Source organism: Podarcis erhardii (genome assembly GCF_964252035.2).
Source record: "Podarcis erhardii genome assembly, chromosome: 17".
Taxonomy (NCBI): domain Eukaryota; kingdom Metazoa; phylum Chordata; class Lepidosauria; order Squamata; family Lacertidae; genus Podarcis; species Podarcis erhardii.
In genome coordinates this window covers 4,955,728-4,977,764 of record NC_138515.1, presented here as the reverse complement: position 1 = coordinate 4,977,764, position 22,037 = coordinate 4,955,728, and the positions used below count along the sequence as shown (strand labels likewise).

General features: G+C 47.2%; 1 protein-coding gene across 2 annotated transcripts in view; it reads left to right on the top strand.

The window, feature by feature from the left end:
* Positions 1-22,037, top strand: part of GRIPAP1 (GRIP1 associated protein 1) — a 66,180-nt gene continuing 44,143 nt past the window's right edge. The window contains exons 1-15 of one of the 2 annotated variants that reach the window (XM_081844994.1): positions 1-274; positions 5,015-5,081; positions 6,374-6,435; positions 6,616-6,642; positions 7,923-8,030; positions 8,970-9,123; positions 10,128-10,351; positions 11,804-11,851; positions 11,994-12,025; positions 12,365-12,412; positions 13,718-13,817; positions 14,804-14,881; positions 19,772-19,864; positions 20,338-20,472; positions 21,389-21,484. In XM_081844994.1, the coding sequence (XP_081701120.1) occupies positions 233-274; positions 5,015-5,081; positions 6,374-6,435; positions 6,616-6,642; positions 7,923-8,030; positions 8,970-9,123; positions 10,128-10,351; positions 11,804-11,851; positions 11,994-12,025; positions 12,365-12,412; positions 13,718-13,817; positions 14,804-14,881; positions 19,772-19,864; positions 20,338-20,472; positions 21,389-21,484 (1,314 nt within the window). In that variant the 5' untranslated portion in view covers positions 1-232. The remainder of the gene's footprint in view (positions 275-5,014; positions 5,082-6,373; positions 6,436-6,615; positions 6,643-7,922; positions 8,031-8,969; positions 9,124-10,127; positions 10,352-11,803; positions 11,852-11,993; positions 12,026-12,364; positions 12,413-13,717; positions 13,818-14,803; positions 14,882-19,771; positions 19,865-20,337; positions 20,473-21,388; positions 21,485-22,037) is intronic. The other variant, XM_081844995.1, reaches the window with a different exon arrangement.

Here is a 22,037-nt window from a genome sequence, read left to right as displayed (position 1 = left end):
TGCCGCTCTGCTTCCGGTGGGAGTGGGGAGGGAGGAGAGAGCGAGAGCGAGAGAGACTGAAACCCCCCATTCAGAGCGTTCCTCTTCCCGGCTTCCTCTCTATGATCTCCTCTTAAAGCCATCCCGGGCCGGCGGGGGCGGGGCTTCTCCCCCTCCTCCCCCCCGCCTTCCCTCCTCCTCTCGCGGGTCGAACCAAGCAGAATCCGAACCGGGGGCCGGAGGGGGAGGGAAGATGGCGCAGGCCTTGTCTGAGGAGGAGTTCGAGCGCATGCAGGTGCGTAAGGCCGGGCGGCCCGGTGGGTGGGTGGGTGGGGAGCGGAGTGGGGCGGGGTGTTGGGAGGAACAGCACCCAGTGGGTGTCGTGAGCGGGGGGTGGGGTGGGTGTCGTTGAAAGCATTCAGGGCTGGTGGGGGGTCCAGTTGCCATTATGATTTTTTTGGGGGGGGGCAGGGTAGAGATGCAGAGAGTGATGATGCCTGAAGATTTGAAGCTGGGGGCCAGAACTGGGTGGGAGCTGTTATTATTTGTTTATTAAATCTGTATAGCACCTTTCACCCCAAGATCACCCATAAAGAGAACCTAAGTACATAATGATAAAACCCCAATAACAAACCAACAACGTGCCCCCCCAAATACATATTTAAAAGGCTGTAGATTGTTTAATCAAAGCGATGCGGGTGGTGCTGTGGGTTAAACCACAGAGCCTAGGACTTGCTGATCAGAAGGTCAGCAGTTCGAATCCCCGCGACGGGGTGAGCTCCTGTTGCTCAGTCCCTGCTCCTGCCAAAGCACGTCAAAGTGCCAGTAGATAAATAGGTACCACTCTGGCGGGAAGGTAAATGGCGTTTCCGTGCGCTGCTCTGGTTCGCCAGAAGCAGCTTAGTCATGCTGGCCACATGACCAGAAGCTAATGGTCACCGATTCTGGGGTTGCAGCGCTCATCTCGCTTTATTGGCCGAGGGAGCCGGCGTACAGCTTCCTGGTCATGCTGCTAATGGTCAGGGGTCCCTTTACATTTACCTAGATTGTTTAATCAGTTGTGTGATATATATGTGTGTGTGCGTTTGCTGCATTTGTTCTTTCGGCTTCATAGTTAAAAACTCATTAGGTCAGGGCTGAGGAGCCTGTGGCCCTCTAGATGAGCCTTTCCCAAGCTTAGGTCCCCAGGTGTTGTTCGACTACAACTCTCATCATCCCTAGCCAGCAGGAAGAGTGGTCAGGGATGATGGGAGTTGTGGTCCAACAACATCTGGGAACTGTCCTCATCCTGCCCTTCAGGTTGAGAATGGCTGCTCTAGATGTTTCTGGGTTGCAGCTCCTATTTTCCCTGACCATTGGGTGTTCCAGCTGGGGCTGGAATTCAACAAGACTTGGAGGGCCACAGGTTCCCCGCTTGTGCCTTAAATGCATCCCTAAAATTTTAATGTGTGTAAGCCAGCCCTTGGCCTGTGGGAATTATCAAACACAGTACTTTTGAATTGGCAGCCTCTGCTGATGTTTGCTTTAAACTTTTCGGTTTGCTTTCTGTTGCCTCCCCCAAAATTATCATTGGCAAATTCTCATATGAACTGAAAATAAATTTATTTATTTTAATTTATATACTGCCCTTCAGCAAAAGATCTCAGGATGGTTCACAGATTTTTTAAAATCCTTTTCGTGGCTTCCTGTCTGTGGAATTGTCACCTCCTCTGAACTAAGCTGAGCACCAACACTGACGTCGTTAAAACCCCATGTTCAAAACCCACTTATTTTCTCTGGCTTTTACCAGCCATTACTGCCAGCATTGCGCATTCTTTTTTACGATCTTGTCATTTCGGATGAAAGGCGGTATCTAAATATTTTAAAGAAATAAAGTAGAATAAACATGCTTCCCCCAACCCACCCTACCATGCTCTAACTGTACTTTTGCCTCCCCACTTCTTGCTTGACTTGCTGGCCCTCTGTATACTAAGAGACAAAGAGAACGAAGAATGGAGTTCCTTTGCCCTTTAAATCATGTGTGGGGAATCTTTGGTCTGCCAGATGGTGCTCGATCAACCTCAGCAAGTATGGCCAATGGCCAGGGATAATGGAAGTTGTAGTCCACCAACACCTGGAGGGTCAAAGCTTCTTCACATCTGTTTTAAATAGTTGTAGAAGAGGGGATTCTAGCAGTACGCTTTTCTCTCCTGCTACCATTTCCTCTTCTATTTAACCATTCATGGAGCCCTGTTCTCATTTGCTATTTGGTCCTCCTAGCATACACAAATGTATGCCAAGGCATCTTCACTGATTTCCATCATCTTGCACCTTGCTGTGCCCCAGAATCTTTGGGGGCTCAGTTCATCCCTGCAGGGGAAGCAGTGTCACGTCCTCCTTGGCTTTCTTCTCTTGCTGCTGCTTTCCTCAGTTGTTTCCCCTCTGGCTGCCCTGGAACCCAAGAAGATCAGGCCAAAGGCCCATCTAGTCCAGCACTCTGTTTCCAGAGTGGCCAAGCAGATGTCAGTGGGATGTCTGCAAGCAGGACCTGAGAACTGCCCCCTTGTGATTCCTAGCAGCTGGTATTCAGAGATGTAATACTTGCAACCTTGGAGGTTGAACATAGTCAGTAGCTCTTCCTGACTCACTGCTGAGAGTTTCAGCCCACGCTGCTTTACTTTTGAAGCATGAAAAATGGTGAATGAAGTTCCCATTCTCCAGTTGCTTTTATAAAAGAAGAGATCAAACAATAAAACTGTTAACACATTTGGAAACCTAAGCAGGGTCTGGCATGGCTTCAAATTGGATGAGATTCCTGCATTGTAGGGCATTGGACTAGAAGATACTTGGGGTCCTTTCCAAATCTACAATTCTATATCCCATTCCTTGATCTCTTATTCCCACTCCCCAGCCACCTTTGATCCAATAACCAGATCACAGGTTGCTTTTCCAGAGTGCTTAAGGGCCCATTGGTCCTTGATTAATCACATACACAGTGGAGAATTTTACCTGTGAAGTGGCATGTTAATTTCACTATAAGGGGTGCTGCCTGTTTCCGCAAGTAAGTTTTTAATGTATACGAGGGAACCTGTAGCCCTACAGATGATCTTGTACTCCAACTCCAATCAGCCCCAGCCACCAGAGCCAGTGGTCAGGGATGATGGGAACTGTAGTCCAACAGCAAGGTTCCCCGTTCCTGATGAATATAACACAGTAAGAAACTTGGTCCACTTCATTTTGTTTTAGGACCTTGAGGGTCAGTTCAGTGTCAGGAGAAACCAGCTAGCAGTGAAAGGAGCCATGGAGGGGGTTTGTCATGTGATAAACACAAGGACTCTTTCTGCCCTGTTCCAGACATGGTTATGTTGACTTTCTGATACCTGCAGCAACTCTTTCCAGCACTCAAACAATGTATGCTTTTTGCTTTGCTGCTGAAACACAAGTGTCTCTTGTGGGGAAGAAGGCAGCTGATACAATGATTTCTTTCACAGATCAAAAACATATGCAAGTTGTGGGGTGTGCTGTTTGTGAGGGAACAGAGTTAAGACTATAAAGCAGGAGTGGGGAAACCTGTGACCATCCAGTGTTACTGGGCCACAACTCCCATTAGCTGTGACCATTGGCCCTGCTGTCTGGGATTGATGGGTGTTGTTTGAGTACAACCTCTGGAGTTCCCCAGAAAGTCCCCAGCTCTGAACTCTTGGGTGAAAAATGGCCGACTGCGTGGTGTTTGGCACCTCGTCCCACAATCCCAGAGTCATTTATTGGTGGCCAGAAAAACTAGTTGCTATCGAGGCTTTTAATAAATTAATAATAATAAATTTTATTTATATCCCGCCCTCCCCAGCCGAAGCCAGGCTCAGGGCGGCTAACAATAATCAAATAATCAAATAATCACACATTCAAAATATTCATTATAAAAATTAAAAATTAAAATCAAATTAAAATCAAAAGCTGGTGCCCTCCCCTCCGGGTGTTTTGGAGTGTTGGTTTAAATGTGGGGAAGGGGTTGTCTGTCTCTTTGGTAGTAAGTCACTTTGGGTTGCCCTGGGCAAGATAAAGCGACTTAACAAATTTAATAATAATAACTCCCATCAGCCCTAGCCCAGGGGTTAGGGGTGATGGGAGCTTTGGCCACAAGTTGGGGAAGGCTGCATTCAAAAATAACAAATGGGGGAAACTGACGCAGACATATGGAAGGCTGATGGCAGTCTTTCCATTTCTTCCAGATTGCTGCATCCATATCCCCCATCTCAAGCTCCACGGTAGACATGTATATTACACTTATCCCGAAACAGGAAACGGACCTATTATCTCTTAAAAATTATAGGCCGATCTCTTAATGGATTATAAGCTGTTTGCAATTATATTAGCACACCGCATGAAAGTGGTATGACCAGACCAGGCCAGATTTCCTCCAGGCTGTCAGATGAAAGACAATATAAGGAATATAATTGAAATAATAGAATATCTGGAGGTGAGAAATGAAAAGTAAGGGGCATGGATGTTTATAGATTCATAGAAGGCTTTTGATAATGTTTCATGGACCTTTATGAAGAAATCTATAGAGATGATGAACTTTGGAGAGTCACTTCTTAAATGGGTGGTTACTGAGATTGAGTCAAGTCCTATCTCTGTGATCGCCTTGAACTGTTACTACTACTACTACTTTTTATTATTATTATGAGATTCTTATTCTGAGGATTGTGGGTTTGAGCCCCATGTTGGGCAAAATATTCCTACATTGCAAGGGGTTGGACTAGATGACCCTTTTGGTCCCTTCCAACTCTATGATTCTATGATTTCTGGCCTTCACCTCTGCAAAATGAGAGCAATGCAGGCTTATTTCCTAAAGGTTGATGACAGATGAAATAAGGTTTGGATCACATTGTCCATAATTCAATACGCGTCCCGCACATTGTTTCCCAAGGAACTCATGTTCCTGGCCTGGCTTGATCAGTGGAAAAAGCCCTGGGCTCTTGGCCACAAACCTGGCCAGAGTTCTGCATTGACTGGCCCTGCCAGCTTCTTCATTCTTTACTGTTTCTCTTGCTAGGCTCAGCTACTGGAACTTCGGACTCAGAATTACCAGCTTTCTGATGAACTCCGCAAAAACACTGCTGGTAAGAAGCGCACCTTTCTCTGCCAGCCCCCTTGAAACTGCCAGTATCTCTGGTTGCTGGGTACAGCATGCTGTTCACAGGCTTCTGTGTTCTGCAACTGAGATTAAAGCAGCGGTTTTCAACCTGTGGGTCCCCAGATATGGTTGGACTACAACTCTCATCATCCCTGAGCTCTGGCCTTGCTAGCTAGGGGTGATGGGAGTTGTAGCTCAACAACATCTGGGGACCCACAGGTTGAGAAAGGCTGGATTAAAGTATCACAATTACCTTGACTCCTATTTATTTATGTTAATAGTTGCACACATGTAACGTGTGCTCTGTTCTGTGTTTCACAACGGAACTGTTGTAGACTCTGGAATTTTAAGGAAAATAATGGTTGCAGGAGGAAAACATTAAGTAGGAGTGGCATTTTCTGTACACACCAGGCTACCTGCATGCTGTGGTTTTGTTGGAGCGCAAAAAACCAAAAAGGAACGGGGTGGGTGGGATCTGGTGTTGACCACAGAATTCAGCTTTCATTAAAAACCACCAGTAGTCCATATGATTGCAAAGGCATGCTTGGAAGTGTACAGGCAGTGCCTGGTGAAATTGTAAAATTGAAGCAAATTGCCGCATCACCTTTCCTGTGGTTAGAGGGTTGGGTGTTGGTGCCCTAACCACAGCCTCTTACCTTCCTATAAGTAGCAGAAGCGGAATAAACTATGCTGAAGTTCCAGGGGCTTGCCAGTCCCCCGCATCCTTGGACAAGGGATGAAGAGGTTGCCAAACAGAGAACTTCCCTCTCCAGATTGAAGCTCTCTAGCCTTGCCATCGGATAGGAAGTGGGGTTCCACCTCAACCAATCGCTACTGGCATCCTCTTTCGTCCTTTGTCCTTCTTTTGGCTGCTTTTGCCTTCCTTAAGATGACTGGCTGACTGCTCTCTGTGCACTGTTGGAAGGCCTAACATCTTTCTATGCCTTCTTACCTCTTGGGAAACTCCCCTGATACTCCTGTTTGGCTGTGCTGCTGCCGTGCTCCCTGAGCCTGTGGCCTCTTTGTCATTTCAATGACCAGGAAAAACATCTCACTGCAGCAGAAACATACGCACACTCTGCTTCTGAAATGCGGTAACAAGAGAGGACACGAAACTTGCTCTTTTATATGCATGTATTTAAAATGTTGAGATCCGAGTTCTGTGTCAGATACCAGAGTTCATGTCGTGTTCTACAAGTACAGAATCATAGAAAACCAGCGGCCCTCTCTCTAAAGTACTTCTTCAACTCTGATCCTTTGTTCCTTTGATATTTTTAGAATTAAATGGTCTTCGGCAACGGGTGACCTATTTGGATAAGGAATTTACCAAAGCTCAGAAGGTAAAGTTCTTCATTGCAGTGGATGTGTGGGAGGGAGTGGGGGAACTACAAAACCAAGGCACTGGGCACAAGTGGATATACCCTGCCATAGAAATAATTGACTCTGACTCTGGGGTGTAATGATAACTGTTTTCCCACCTTCCTATTGATGTATTATTAACCAATTTCTCTCTTTCCCAGGCTCTGAATAAGAGCAAGAAGGCTCAGGTAAGGCTTCTTGCATGTGTTGCTTGCTGTGAGTACTCCCAATTATCATCTTACCAAGGTCAACTCCATCTCTCCCATCAACATCTGTCATCATTTGATAATCCGTCTGTCAGTGGTTTGGGGAGCACCTCCAACTTGTGGGCCTATCTGAGCCCACCAGGTCCCCCCATTTAGTCCAGCTGTTTTCGCCAGACAACACACCTATTTGCCACACTAGCAGGCGTCTGGGTAGGGTGACCGACCCTTTCCACCTGTCAAACTTGGCCTAGAGGTGAGGTGGCAGGAGATCCAGTTCATGTGCCCCTGCTCTGCAAGGCCTCCTTTCCCCTGATGAAGGTCCACCTCCCCATACGTTGGGAGTATCAATAACCTAAGCTGAGGTGGAGGCAGTCGTACCGCACCCCAGAAAAAAAATTGATTTCCCTACCCAGCCCTTCTCCACCCCAGATCTTGAAAAAAATCTAGCATTCTGGGAAGATGGGCCATTTGAAGATTCAGGATATAGTGACACAGCTACTGTAGGGATGTGGGTGGCGCTGTGGGTTAAACCACAGAGCCTAGGGCTTGCCGATCAGAAGTTTGGCGGTTCGAATCCCCGCGAAGGGGTGAGCTCCCATTGCTCAGTCCCAGCTCCTGCCAACCTAGCAGTTCGAAAGCACGTCAGAGTGCAAGTAGATAGATACTGCTCTGGCGGGAAGGTAAACGGTGTTTCTGTGTGCTGCTCTGGTTCGCCAGAAGCAGCTTAGTCTTGCTGGCCACATGACCTGAGCTGTACGCCGGCTCCCTCGGCCAGTAAAGCGAGATGAGCGCTGCAACCCCAGAGTTGGCCACGACTGGACCTAATGGTCAGGGGTCCCTTTACCTTTATCTTTGACTGTCAAGTAGGGGAAAGATCTGGGAACTGGCAGTGGACACTTGAGGTAGGAATAATGCCTTCCAAACATCTTCCACTAAATGTAGAAGGGGGGTTGGGTTTTCATCCCTCCCTCCCTCCCTCCCTTCCAGTTACACCCTTGTCCAATCAAGTACCTCTGCTACCTATCCTATAGGTTGTCACATTTTGCCTATGAGTAAGTACCACTTGCCTAGGGCTGAGTGGCCCTGTATGTTACTGGGAGAAAGGCAGGAAGCTAACAGGAAGATAGTAAGTAGGGGCATTTCCTCTTGTGGTTGGGAAACAAGCAAACAAATCTTCTGCTTGTGGATTAGGTGCTGGCCCTTAGTGGAGGGACAATGAGTCTGTCTTTGAGGTATCATTGAATTCTCTCTTTCCCCCACAGGAGGTGGATGCCTTGCTTAGTGAAAATGAAATGCTTCAGGGAAAACTGCACAGCCAGGAGGATGACTTCAGGCTGCAAAATAGCACTCTCATGCAGGAGCTGTCCAAGGTACTTGACTGCTGAAGTTGCTTCTGCAGTAGCGCTAGGGGCCTACCAGAGGGCGCTGCTGGGAGGCATAATATGGCATTGAGAGTCGCCCAGAATTCTGGCACGGACGTTCACAGGAGCACAAGAAACACACTGTTGTCAGAACACAGTAGGCTAACTGTGTATATGTTGCTGTATTTTTAGTCTTCCATCCACAGCTGTGGCCACAAGGAGATATTTCCTCCTCCAAGATCTTGTGTCCCCCTACACTGCGGGGGGGGGGGGGGAGTATAAATAAAATTTTTTATTATTAATACACCCTTTCTCATGGTGACCACAGCTTAACAAAATAGGGTACCAGACAGAGAGCATGGTAGATGTGCCAAAGGACCAGCTGTCAAGAGCTGTCTGTCTGATTGCTTGGCTTTCTTTGGGTTTATGAAATAATATATTTTGCTCCTGTGCCCCAGCTGGCCAGTCAGACTGGTAGGTGGCACCAGTACAGGGTTTCACCTTCCCCTCCTCCCTCCCCATAGCGTGTTGCTTGAGTCATAGAGACCGAGTTACTGAATGCTTTCCTGCGTGGGAGGCACCTTGTTAGCTGCAGCGTTACTGTAATTTGGATAGTGTGGGTTAATTAATGTGGGCAGGAGTTTTTGATACAATCATGGGTTTATTTCCAGACCTGTGAAGTTGGAGCTGTTGCAGCCCTTACCTGCACCCTTCCAAAGAACAGTCAGAGGAGCAAAAGAGCTGTGCAGTCGTCATGCTGGAACAGGGCTGGCTCCAATGACTGTTCTTCGGAAGGGTGCAGGTAGCCCCATTGCTTCCTCTGGGAAAGAAGATCCTGGTGTAGCAGTGTTCCTGTTTCTGCCCAGATGGATCAGCTGCGAATGCCTCCCCACTTCCCTGAAGACTGTGCTGTTGCCCGTAGTTAACCCTCTGGTCTGTCTAACCCAGCTGTGTGCCCAGATCGAGCAGTTGGAGAAAGAGAACAAGAGTCTCCGGGAAGGGGGGCTGGCAGCACCCGAAGGGGCCCCCCCGGCCAGCCCTGCGGATGGGGAGCTGCTGAGGCTCCAGGCAGAGAATGCTGCACTGCAGAAGAACATGGCAGGTACCGCTCTGCATTGGGCTGGGCTTGCTCAGGATAAACACAAGGAAGTCTGGGAAATGGGGTTGGTTGGATACAGTGGAAGACCAACAAAGTGGAGCACCAAAGAGCCAGGAGTGAATATCTGGCGGCCTCTCGATACTGTTGGGTTGACACTTCCATCAGCCTCAGCCAGTGAGTGGCCAGGGGTGATGGGAGTTGGAGTCCAGCAACATCTGAAGGGCTGTAGCTTTTCCATCCCTGACCATGTATCTGTTGTATAACTCATCTGCATGCTGAACTGTCACTCCAGTCCTGTATTTGTCAAGATCAGGGGTCAACAACCTAAGGCCCATGGGCCACAAGCGACCCATGGGGGTGGTTTAACCAGCCCAAGAGCCACCCACAAACAGAGCTACCTGCTTGGCAAGCCCCCGCACTAAACTGGTGCAGTGCGGTGCGGCGACTCGCTTCCGCGGTGCCAGAAATCATGTCTGTGCAGACGCAGATGTTGGAAATTGCAGGCACACACGCGCGCACACGCGCGATCCAGCCCACAAAGGGATCTCTGCTGGAGTGAACCGGCCCAGGGGAGGTAAACCTTGCCAACCCCTGGTCTAGAGAGAGTTCCTGCCTGCAGCAGAACACACAAACCTGTGGTCCTCCAGATATTGTTGGACTATAACTCCCGTCATCCCTGATCATAGGCCGTGCTTTCTGGGGCTGCTTGGAGCTGGAGCCCAGCAACGCTTGGAGGCCATAGGTTCCCTAGCTTCCTGCTGCTGGGAGGTTGGAGCCTCCAGAGTTCAGATCCTGTCTCAGATCTGAAATTGGGTGGTCTTGAGTCTTACCAGTCTTTCTCAGGCCCACGACTGTAGCGATGGCAAAGCGCTTGGCACCATTTTCAAAAGGCTGGTTTCAAATAATAATTTTGCAGGGCAAAGGGGCACTGGTTGAGATGGGGGCAGGGCTTTGGAGGCAATCTGGGTTGAATCTGGGGACCCACAGCGACGGCTCTTGTTCCTCAGCTTTGCAGGAGCGCTATGAGAAGGAAGTGGCCCGGCAGGGAGAAGACCGAGGTGGCGGGGAGGGCGACGCCTCCGTGGAGTCTCCTCCTGCTGGCCAGGCGGGTTCGGAGCCGCAGGCAGCTGAAAGCAGCACCTCCCAGCAGCTGCTGTCCGAGGTGGAACTGAAGTGGCAGACGGAGCGGGAGGAGAAACGGCTCCTGAAGGAGCAGCTGCAGAGCCTCGAGGTGCATGGGCGTGTGGAGGAGGCACCCTTGGGTGCTGCTGCCAGACTCCTGCCAGCCTTTGGCTTCTAGCCAGGAGCGGCAGCTTGAGCTGGTCAAAAGCAGCCTGCAAGGAGAGCTAATGTTTTGCACCCCCTTCTGGAATTCAGATGCTCAGCAAATTAAACCCAGTTCTGGTCTCCCCTCAAAAAACCCTTGCTGGAGAGCATGTGGGAGCCCAGCAAGACGTGGCAGGGAGCTTGGGATTCTGGGCCAAGGGCTACTGTTCAAGCTTTGTGCTGACCACGGGAAAAGATTAGGCATTCTTCAGTTTTCTGCCATCTACTCCCTGGCTCAGCATCCCTGTGCCAACTGGGCTCCAGGGGAGCTGGCCCTGATCTGGGTGCTACAAGTCATTCAGTATTTCTTCCCGGCTGTTGCGCACTTCCTCCTGCGCCCTGTTCTCACAGGGGCCAACCAGAGGTCTATGGAAAGTGGGACCTTTCTCTCTGCTTGTGATTCCCAGCAGCTGGTTTTCAGAGACCTACTGCCGCTAACAGTGGAGGCAGAGCTTAGCCATCGTGGCTAGAAGCTGCTGATAATCCTCTCTCCTATGAATTTGTCTATATTGGGGGCTGAGTCAGCCCTAGTTTCTTTTTTTCCCCCCCCTTCAAATTTTTTTATTCATTTTATAACACAACTTAACAACACAAACAGAAAAACAGAAAATACAAACTAATTCTTGTATTATCCTTATTTTTCCTAAACATTGTTAGGTGAGCTTCCCCAAGTCTCCCCATCTGATTTTCATTTTACCTCATCTTTAGCAGCTTACATATATCATAATTTTTAAGCATTTTTAATCACACTTACTTTTACCATAAAAATCTTAACATTTTATCCCTTACAAGTAATACTATTTTAAAATACACTATGTTCTACTTCTAACCGTACAGCCTATATCCACTTCTAAAACTATTCTATATTTTCAAATACTCTTTAAATTTCTTCCAATCTTCTTCCACTGTCTCTTCTCTCTGGTCTCGGAGTCTCCAAGTCTGTTCGGCAAGTTCCATATAGTCCATCATCTTCATCTGCCATTCTTTGATAGTTGGTAAATCCTGTTTCTTCTAGTTCTTCGCTAATAAAATTCTCGTAGCTGTTGTGGCATACAGAAAAAAGTAACACCCTTTTTGGGGATTTCACCCCCGAGTCAGCCCTAGCTTTTTGGTGGTGGAAATGAAGAGCGCAAGTCTTGCCCCTCTCTTTGCTGCTGCACTAAGCCACCTGTTCCCTTATGGACCAGGCTTTGCCAACCAGGTGTGCTCCAAACACAGCTTGATTGTGAAGGCTGTTGCAGACCTATCTGGCAGGGGTCCTGGAAGGGTTTTCTGAGAGAGAGAGAGAGAGAGAGAGAGAGGGAGGAGAAGCACTCTGAACCCTTGAGAAATGTTTGCTTTTCTTTGCCTCCTGTAGGCATGCAAGACGACAGAGATGTCTCGGTTGCAGCAAGAACTCAGCAAGGTAAGGAGGAGATGTAAACACCTGTGTGTGCTTTCCACTTCTTGAGGGCAGGAAAAGTGGCTTGGGTGGGCGGCATGGATGTTTTTGAGGGGCGATCATGGTTGCTATTGGGAAGTCACAACTTATTCTCTCCCCTGTGCAGCTGGCTGAGAAGCTCAAGAAGAAACAGGAGAGGTAAGTTTCTTTCTTATTAGCAGTCAGGACTTTCTGCCACACCCAACTAATAAGCGTGCTTCCTGTCATTGGGCATTGACACGCAGGAGTGTTACAGGCAGGGCTGAGTCTGTTCTGCATCTTTGTAGAATCGGGAATCTGACATTCTGCAACTGGTTTGATTTGGGTTTATATATATATGCATATCTTTATTATATATTCTCATATAACACTTCAACAGCATAAAATACTGTGGGGGGGGGGAGTTCTTGCTGTGTTTAGGACAGAGTGTTCTTTTGGGAAACCTACCCTGATGCATGTGTTTAACATTTCTCTCTGTCTTGCCTCCCCCCTTCTTAGCTTTCTGCGGCTTCAGACCGAAAAGGAAGCTCTTTACAATGACAGCAGGTATGGAGCGAGCTTCCTAGAGCAGGGTTTCCCAAACTTTGGTCTCTAGCTGTTTTTGGACTACTCCTCCCATTATCCCTAGCTAGTGGTTCCCAAGTTTGAGAAACCCTGTCCTAGAGCATCTGCCTTTGTGCTGACACACACACACAGACGCAGTGATTATATGATATACAATATCTTTATTGTCACTGTCCCATACAGAACAATGAAATGAAAATCTACATAAAACATTCAAAACTCCCTAAAAACTCTGAAACCCCATTTTAAAATACAATATACTATAGAGACTCCTTATGCTGCGTTTAGAACCAGAATTGCATTTGCGTAGAAACTGTTTCTCAGGCAGCTAGTCCTGGTCTTTATAACCCTGTACCTTCTTCCAGAAGGCAGAAGCTGAAAGAGATCATTTCCAGGGTGCGTACTATCCTGCACTCTCTCTGCAGCTTTCTTACGGCACCTGACAGCATAGATTTGATCCAAGGTGGGAAGAGTGCACCCAGTTATTCTCTCTGCAGTCTTTACAACCCTGGACAGCATCGTTTTTTCCCTGGCCTTGCAGCTCCCAAACCACACACAGAGACCATAAGTTAATACACTCTCCACAGTACAATGGTAAAATGCCATCAACAGGTCCTTCAACAGGTTGGAAACCCAGCCAGATGGGCGGGGAATAAATAACAAATTATTATTGTTTTTATTGGTTCACAGAAAGCCCCCTGGGTGTTGGGGTGGAGCAAAGACTCCTGGAGGGGCAAAGTGAGCAGTAGGCAATGGCGGAAGTCACTGCTGGTGGCTACAGCCTTGACCAGCAGAAGACCACAAAAGGCTGGTGGCATTGCTTGTAGCCTGGCAGGCTGGGACCTGGAAGGTGAGCTTGTGAGGGCCAGTCAATGGGTGGAATGAGCTGTGTCGCATGCCTGGTGGGGCTGGAGCAAAGGCACATGGGCACATACCCAGGAAGCCCGGGAACTTCCTGCATTGCACAGTGCCAGGAAATGTTGTGTTCTTCCCAGCTCCACCCATATTTTATTGTGCTTTATTTACCCATTTTAAACCTTGACTTTCCACTCTGAGAAGAGTGCTTAAGGCAGCTTAACTACATGTTGCAAGTAATGCAAAGAGCACAGGACACTCGTCGCGACGCAGCACGATATTGAACCGCAACCGGGCAACATGCTGTAGTCAGAGAGGTTAAGGCTGAAAATGAGATTGAAATGGCTGTGAGAGTTACCAGTGAGAGGGAAAATGGGTGCATTTTGGTGAACCCCTTCCCTCTGTTAGTAAGCCCTCTTGCCCGCCTTTCAGGACCAAAATTGAGGAGATCCAACAGCGGAAGGAGGATGAACTCAAATCCCTGCAGGTTCGCAACCAGAAGCTGCAGCAGGAGCTTCAGACAGCAAACCAGGTGAGAGTTGCCCTCCCCTTCCTTTGGAAGGGATGAGCTCCAGTTTTAGCTCTGCTCAGGGCACGAGTTCATTGGTTGCCCCTCATGGTTCAGAAATAGAGTTCAGGGCCTTTATTTCTTAAGCTGGAAAACCTGTTGATAGAAGTGTTTCAAAGTTCTGGATTCAAAGCTCAGCCTTGCTCCTCACCTCTGTATCTGTTTCTCTACATCCACCCACCCCATCCTCAGTTCTGAAATCTACATTTGGCATAACTGTGGTCTAGCATGGATAAAGGTGTATTTTTATTGCTATGCTGAACTGCCGCAGCTTCCCTCAGGAATCCTAGAAATTGTGGTTCTATGAGGGAGCTGAGGATCTCCACTAGAACATTCCTGGCATCTCACTAAATTACAGTTCACAAAATTCCTTGGTTTGGGGAGAGCTATGACTGACGTAGGGGATGCGGGTGGCACTGTGATCTAAACCACTGAGCCTAGGGTTTGCTGATCGGAAGGTCAGCGGTTCGAATCCCTGCGACGGGGTGAGCTCCCGTTGCTCGGTCCCAGCTCCTGCCAACCTAGCAGTTTGAAAGCACGTCAAAGTGCAAGTAGATAAATAGGTACTGCTGCGGCGGGAACGTAAACAGCGACACATGACCCGGAAGCTGTCTGTGGACAAACGATGGCTCCCTTGGCCAGTAAAGTGAGATGAGTGCCGCAACCCCAGAGTCGTTCGCGAGTGGACTTAACTGTCAGGGGTCCTTTACCTTTTTTTATGACTGACGTACCATAAATAAGCCCAGGCAGAACAGCCTTAAAAACAACAACATTAAAATGGGAAAGGCTAGAATATATCAACTCTCTCTCTTGTCTGTTTTGCTGTGAGCCAGATTCCTACTTATCTACATAGTCCTTATTTGTGAACCACCTGTATATCGGTGACTTGTATGTTGGTGTATTCTTCCTCTGAATCTCACTGCCTTATCAGATTGTTCCTCGCTTCACAGGGCTTCTCAGATTTAAAGGACCAACTGCAGAGTCGTCGGAAAGAGCATGAGGTGGCCCTGCAGGCTCTCCAGGACCAAGTGAGTTCCCTCTGCCACACACCCTCTTTGTTGAGAAACTCTGGTCTGTATCAAACTGGTCCACTGTCCCTCAGACCTTGTGGGGGGCTGGACTATATTTTTTGGGGGGAAATGAATGAATTCCTATGCCCCACAAATAACCCAGAGATGCCTTTTAAAGAAAAGGACACATTCTACTCATGTAAAAATGCGCTGATTCCTGGGCCATCCGCAGGCCGGATTTAGAAGGCAGTTGGGCCGGATCCAGCCCCCGGGCCTTAGTTTGCCTACCCATGTTCTATGCAGAGTAAATAATCTCTCCATTTGAACATGTATCTTTGTCTTATGGTAAGAAATTATTTTATTTTTTTGCTGGGATGGGTAGGGCAGAACTCCTTGTGAAGCAGCCAGATTTGACACCAAGAAAACGGAATGCTGTGTCCTATATTTTGCATAATTTTGCTTCTGGTCCCAAAATTTGTTGGGAGCTGCCCAGAGTGGCTGGTGCAACCCGGTCAGATGGGTGGCATATAAATAATAAAAATATTATTGCTACTATTATTTAAAAAGTCTCAAATCCCTGGTGAGTTAGGGACTTGCCCTGCATGTGAAGACAGGCTCTGGAAAGAAGGAGGAGTTCCAGCAAAATAAGAATGGATACAAAAACTTATGGAACATGCAGGAATGGCGAAACTTACTGGAAAAATAAGAAATCAAGATAATGAACTTTTTATAAAAGAATGGAAATGGTTTGTTGAATATTTACAAATAAATTGTAAACAGATAAGAACATTGGTGGGATTATTGTAATAACCTGCAGTTTTATAAGAGTATATATTTAAAGTACATGAATAGATGAGTAAATTAAGTTAATTTGGATATGCAGAAAATATAAAAAATAAATTTAAGGAACCGCAGAAAGAGGGGGAAGAAAGTCAAGTTTTGAAATGTTAAAATGATTATAAAATTATTGAAATGTAAAAAAAAGAAAGAAAGACAAGTTTCTGGTGGATGGAGCAGACAAGAACAACAGTGGTTTTAATGGTCAAGAAGGAGGATTCTATACATGCTGTAGAGGGAAGTGATTAGGCTCTTCAACCTGATAAGAAAGCCTGTCTAGGAGAAGAAAAACTCTGATCCGAAACCTTCGCTACCATGCGGATACCTTTGAGAGGCAATCTGCTATCTGGGCTACCTGACTGTGAATTGTGTTGGAGAGAGGATTTCTCCTCTAAAGGATTGTGCTTTACTTTTAGTTACTGTTTTCTGAACTGTAATGCCCACAGGGGATTTCTTGTTCTAAATGTTCAATTTCACTTCCTCCCTTCTCCATCTTGAGCTCCTTCAAAGGATGTTTTACATCTATCTTAAATATCCCATTGCTTGTTCATTTTCATGGTGCATTCTACATTTCTCATGTTCTAAAATCGGAGCAGGAAATGTAGAAATGTGTAAAAGCTACAGAGCAGGGCAAGTTCTGGAGCAAAGAACTATATTATGAGTTTATAACATTGAGAAGATATGTAGAGTTAATCTAGTGCCCCCATGGTTCCTTCCCTGCCAAAAAATGTTGAAGTGTGAACATTACAAATTGTGTGCTGCAGCTCAGATTCTGTACCAGGAAAACTGGATTTTGTAGCTTGCATAGAGTGTGCCAATTTGTATAGTGGCCCACCTCAAATCTGGTGTTAGCGTTTGGTTGCAGTCAATGATGGGGACTCAGTGTATGTCCCACCATGCAAGTTCCTTGCACTGGGCTTATCATACACTAACCACTGGAAATCCATCCCCAGCTTTTGCGATTTCACCAATCATTGCCCATATACTTTTACACCAAGTTTTACAGTCGAAAGACCCAGGTTTTTATTTTTAAGGAAAGCTGTGATTCTCAGGATCCTGAATTCTATACCAGTTTCAAAGTCTGTGTGGCACAAACACAGGATTGTGGAGCATATAGCTTTGGATGTGGCCTGAAAAACTGCTGGGGGTTAGTTTGATCTGCCCCTAGGTTTCCCAGACTTGAATTGGGGACTCATAAGAGAGAGAGAAAGAGAGAGAGAGAGAGAGAGAGAGAGACCAAAGAGAAGCTTTGCTTTGGGTATCTTTTCTTCTTCATGATTGAGTTGAAATTGATTGTTGTGTTAGAGAGGAGAAGGACTTGAAGGATTTCTGCTGCTGGTTAGAGTGGCATAGTAAATCCTGGAAGTTTTCACCCTTCTCTAACAGAGTAGATACAGTGGTGCCTCGCAAGATGAAATTAATCCGTTCCGCGATTCTCTTTGTCTAGCGGTTTTTTTCGTCTTGCGAAGCAAGCCCATTGACGGATTAGCGCTATTAGCGGCTTTTAGCGGCTTATCGGCTTAGCGGATAAGCAGATAAGCGGCTTAGAAAAAGGGGGGGGGGGAGGGAAAAAAAAACCCGCAGGAACTCGCAAGACATTTTTGTCTTGCGAAGCAAGCCCATAGGAAATTCGTTTTGCGAAGCACCTCCAAAACGGAAAACCCTTTCGTCTAGCGGGTTTTCCGTCTTGCGAGGCATTCGTCTTGCGGGGCACCACTGTACTAGCTCACTATTCTGGAGCCATCTGGATTGTTTTATGCAATCCATCTGGATCAGCTTAGAAGATGACTTGCCTGTTAAAACTGTACAGGGTGCCTCTTCTACAGAGCGCTGTTGGCAGGGGATCCTGGCCAGTGGGTGGTTTTGTCAGGAATCAACTGGAGGGTTTTCTAACCCCAGGTTACCGGGAGCTGTGGGGTTGGGGGTTGAGTCAGGATGTGGAACAGAGCAGGCGGAGGCTCATCCTTATTTATCAGGGAAAGGCAACTAGCCAGACTCCTAGCCATAGCCTATTCAGGCCAGTCCAGAAGCCAGCCGGCCTGGCAGTGACCGTAGCTGTTCCTACTGTCCTGAAGAGGACTCTGGGGTGTGGGGACCTGTGTCCTGGGGACCTCTGTAGCAGGGATGAGGGACCCGTGCTCCTCTACTGATTGCTGGACTCTAGACTCCTATCATCCTGTATCATTGGCCATGCTGCCTGGGGACCACAGGTTCCTTATCCCTACTGCATTGCTTAGCCTGGGGGCTCAGTTGGAGTGCAGAGTTCATGGTCAGGGTGGATTTGATTTAAATCAAATCGATTTCAATCACAATTTCAATAGTCAGTAAGACTTGAGTTAAATCATTCTTTTACAGAAAGACTCATTCTTGCTGGTATAATCTTAATATTTACAAGCAGATGAAGGTTTCATTTTTGGAATAATAAATTTTTGGAGTAGTTTTTACAGTTATATCCAAAATTACAGATTTGGTTACACTATTAGAAATACATAGACAGATAATTATGAAATTATTGTGAGGTTAACTGTTTATATTTGGACAATTTTTCTGCTGTACTTTATTGGAAAGAGAAAAATAATCATTTCCGTAATAACAATTTAAACAATTTATTTAGCTAAAACAATAACATTATAGCATATGTATCCATGTTTGTTAACTGGTGTGGTTAAACAATTTAAAAAACAACAACTTAGATTGAGTTTTAGCACACGTGAAAAACTTAAAACAAATCCTTATTTCCTGATGAATAGCCTTTGGACTATAATGTAACTTAAATAGAAAACTTCCTTTAGAAAGAGTTTTCCTCCGAAAGCATTTTATTTTAAAAATCCAATTTAAATTTTAAAAAATCCGATTTAAATCAAAACAATCCAATTTAAATAATAAAAAAAAGATTTTTATCCACCCTGTTCATAGTTCAGTGTCCAGACCCTCTGTCTTCTAACTCCACCCGAGTTTAAGAGTGCCCAAGGCACTGTGGGTGAACATAGGAAGGTAAAGTTAAAGGGACCCCTGACCATTAGGTCCAGTCGTGGCCAGCTCTGGGGTTGCGGCGCTCATCTTGCTTTATTGGCCGAGGGAGCCGGCGTACAGCTTCCGGGTCAAGTGACCAGCATGACTAAGCCACTTCTGGCAAACCAGAGCAGCGCACGGAAACACCGTTTACCTTCCTGCCGGAGCGGTGCCTATTTATCTACTTGCACTTTGACGTGCTTTCGAACTGCTAGGTTGGCAGGAGCAGGGACCGAGCAACAGGAGCTCACCCCGTTGCGGGGATTCGAACCACGACCTTCTGATTGGCAAGTCTTAGGCTCTGTGGTTTAACCCACAGTGCCACCTGCGTCCCTACATAGGAAGGTACCTTATACCAAGTCACACCTTTGGTCCACGTCACTCGGTCTTGTCTGCAGTGATTGGCAATGGCTCTCCAGGGTTTCAGACGGGATTTTCCAGCCCTAACTTGAGAGGTCAGGGATTGAAGCTGGAACCTTTGCAGGCAAGCAGATGCCCTGGCCCTGAGCCATAATGTGGAGGGCCTGCCTCGTGCTTGCCAGCTCCCCTCTATAACCTCCTTCTCAACCCCTCCCTTCTTACCATCCAGCAATATTTTTCCCTTCGTGTTTTGCTTTCACGTTTCTTTTCCTAGGCTTCTTCTCTTCCAAAGAGGTTTCCCCATCCCCTCTTCACTTGCATTTATCAACACTCCTCCTTTTTCTAAATATGTCTTGTGCTTATTTTGAGTCTTTAATAACAGTGCCTTGTCTCAATAACTATGTGTACGAAACTTGTTTTGTTTTGTTGGTCTCTTTGAAATTTGCAGTTCGTGTTGATTTCCCCTCCTCATTTGGTTTTAAAGCAAAGGAAACCTGCTTTTTTCTATTAAAAGCAACAACAACCCCCTATTGCAATACTGCTGCCTCCGTGTTCTGCTTTGTATTTTTAATCCCTTCTCTCCTTTTTCTCCTGCTTTGCTCTTTCTTTCTTTCTTTCTTTCTTTCTTTCTTTCTTTCTTTCTCCCTGTCTCCCTCTGGTCCCTGTCCTTTACCCATCCTGTACTTCGTCGGGCATCAGGTTGCTTGCCAAAGTGCGGAGAGCCAGGAACAGGTTGAGACCATTCTGTCTGAGAACGATGCTCTGAGAACCAATCTGGCAGCGTTAGAACAGGTACCAGGCCCTCTGTGGATGCAAGCGCTCAAGAGGGTGGTATAGGGTGGCAGCGGAAGCTGGGATGGGAAAGGCTAAGGCTGACAATTTTTAACAGGTGTGTGCATGCATGCGCACGCACACATACATGTGCACACAACCTATTTTCAACTCCAGAGCTCTGAGGCCCCATCTGTACTATACAGTTAAAGCAGCATCATGCCGCTTGAAACAGTCACCACTTCCCAAAGAATCCTGGCAATTGTAGTTTGTTAAGGGTGCCGAATGTTGTTAGGAGACCCCTTTTCCCCTCACAATTCCCAGATTGGTTTAACAGCCGGTCCCTCTTGACAAGGAACTCTTGGGGAACCTGTGGCCCTCCAGATCCCAGAAGGCCAACCGTGACTTGGGTGGGTGTACAGTCTACAGGGCATCCTGTGGTTTCCTCAAAAAGCCTTCCCTCTCCCCTGCTCCCCCTCTCTCTCACCATGTAGATACAGACCTCCAAGACCCAAGAGATGAATCTGATGCGAGATCAGGTGGCGGCACTGGGGGTCGAGCTGCAGCAGCGGCAGAGTGAGAAGGAGGTGCTGGCGGCACAGCGGGAGGACCTCAACACTCAGCTGCAGGTAGGCCCAAGGTGCTGTTCCTCCCAGAGGCCCCCAGGGGAGTCTGCTGCATCTTACAGGGGTCAGCTGGCCCACTTTGCATATTCAGGAGGGGAGGGAAGAAGCACTTCTCAGCACACACTGTTTCCTTCCTTCCTCCCACCACCCTTGGGGCACACTATGCAAAATGGCCAGTTTTAGAACATTTGCCGTTCAGATTGCAATGACAGCAAGAAGGTAGGAAAGCAGGTTTGGGTCCTGCTTCACTGCCCAAAAGTTTGTTTCCATGACTTATTAATTTTCTCCTCTACTTTCATTTTATCTCTTTATAGTACCCCTTCTTGCTTCTAGTCTCCCACTCCACCCCAGCCACGTCTTTCCCTTCCTTTCAACTATTCCTTTGGGTACTTAGTCAATTTTCTCTCCTCCTCCCCTTCACCACCCTTCCTTCTGTTTCCAGGTGAAACATTTCACGGCCGTTTCGGTGCTGGACTTTGTCTCTAACTTGTTTTTAGGTGGTGGGTGCAAAACTGTGGTTCAAGTATATTGAGGGATAACTTAACAAAAATGACTTGGTTAAGTTGCATTTGCCCGTGTTGGAAAAAGTTCCACCCTTTTTTCACTCTTAACTTAGATGGTGAGCACAAAAGGGTATTTAAAGTTCTTAGCATGTACATGAAGTGCTTGTGGCAGCGGCGGAGGGCAAATGTGTGTTCAAAGTGCACCATGTAGCTGATCTCAGTAATTCTTCTAACAGCCTTGTAAGGTGGGCCAAAATGTGTTACAGGAAATCTATTCTCAGTGATGTGCTCTTGGATGTTTGTAGTCCCTCTGTCAGAGGCCTAAGAGGGTCTGTGACAGAATTGGGGTGCTGAGGAAATAACTTGGGGGACGGGGAAGGGCCTTGCTCTACAGCCGTCTTAATTTTCTCCCTTAGGAGTCTCTCCGGGCCAACACTCGTCTCCTGGAGCAGCTACAAGAAATAGGACAGGAGAAGGAGAGATTGTTACAAGACCTTGATGAAACCAGGAAGGTGAGTAGTTTGGGGGCAGGAAGGAGGGAGGGGCAGGCAGTGGATTTAATCCTGTTTGGCACCCAGTTTAGCTGAAGAAACTCGCCACTTCACTTTGGACTCTGGCCACATTCAGATGTAGCTTCAAACCATATTTTGTAGAACACAGAGCCTGATGCTCCCGTGTTACTTTTTCCTTCCCCCTTTGCACCAGGGTTTCTGAACTGGCACCCACTCCAATCATCAGCAAAACCTGGCTTGTTGGTGTGTCTGAATATGGCATGCTATGGCTTCCTCAAACCATAAAGGTAAAGGGACCCCTGACCATTAGGTCCAGTCGTGGCCGACTGGGGTTGCAGCGCTCATCTCGCTTTACTGGCCGAGGGAGCCAGCGTACAGCTTCTGGGTCATGTGGCCAGCATGACTAAGCCGCTTCTGGCGAACCAGAGCAGCGCACGGAAACGCCATTTACCTTCCTGCCAGAGTGGTACCTATTTATCTACTTGCACTTGGACATGCTTTCGAACTTCTAGGTTGGCAGGAGCAGGGACTGAGCAACGGGATACAAACCACC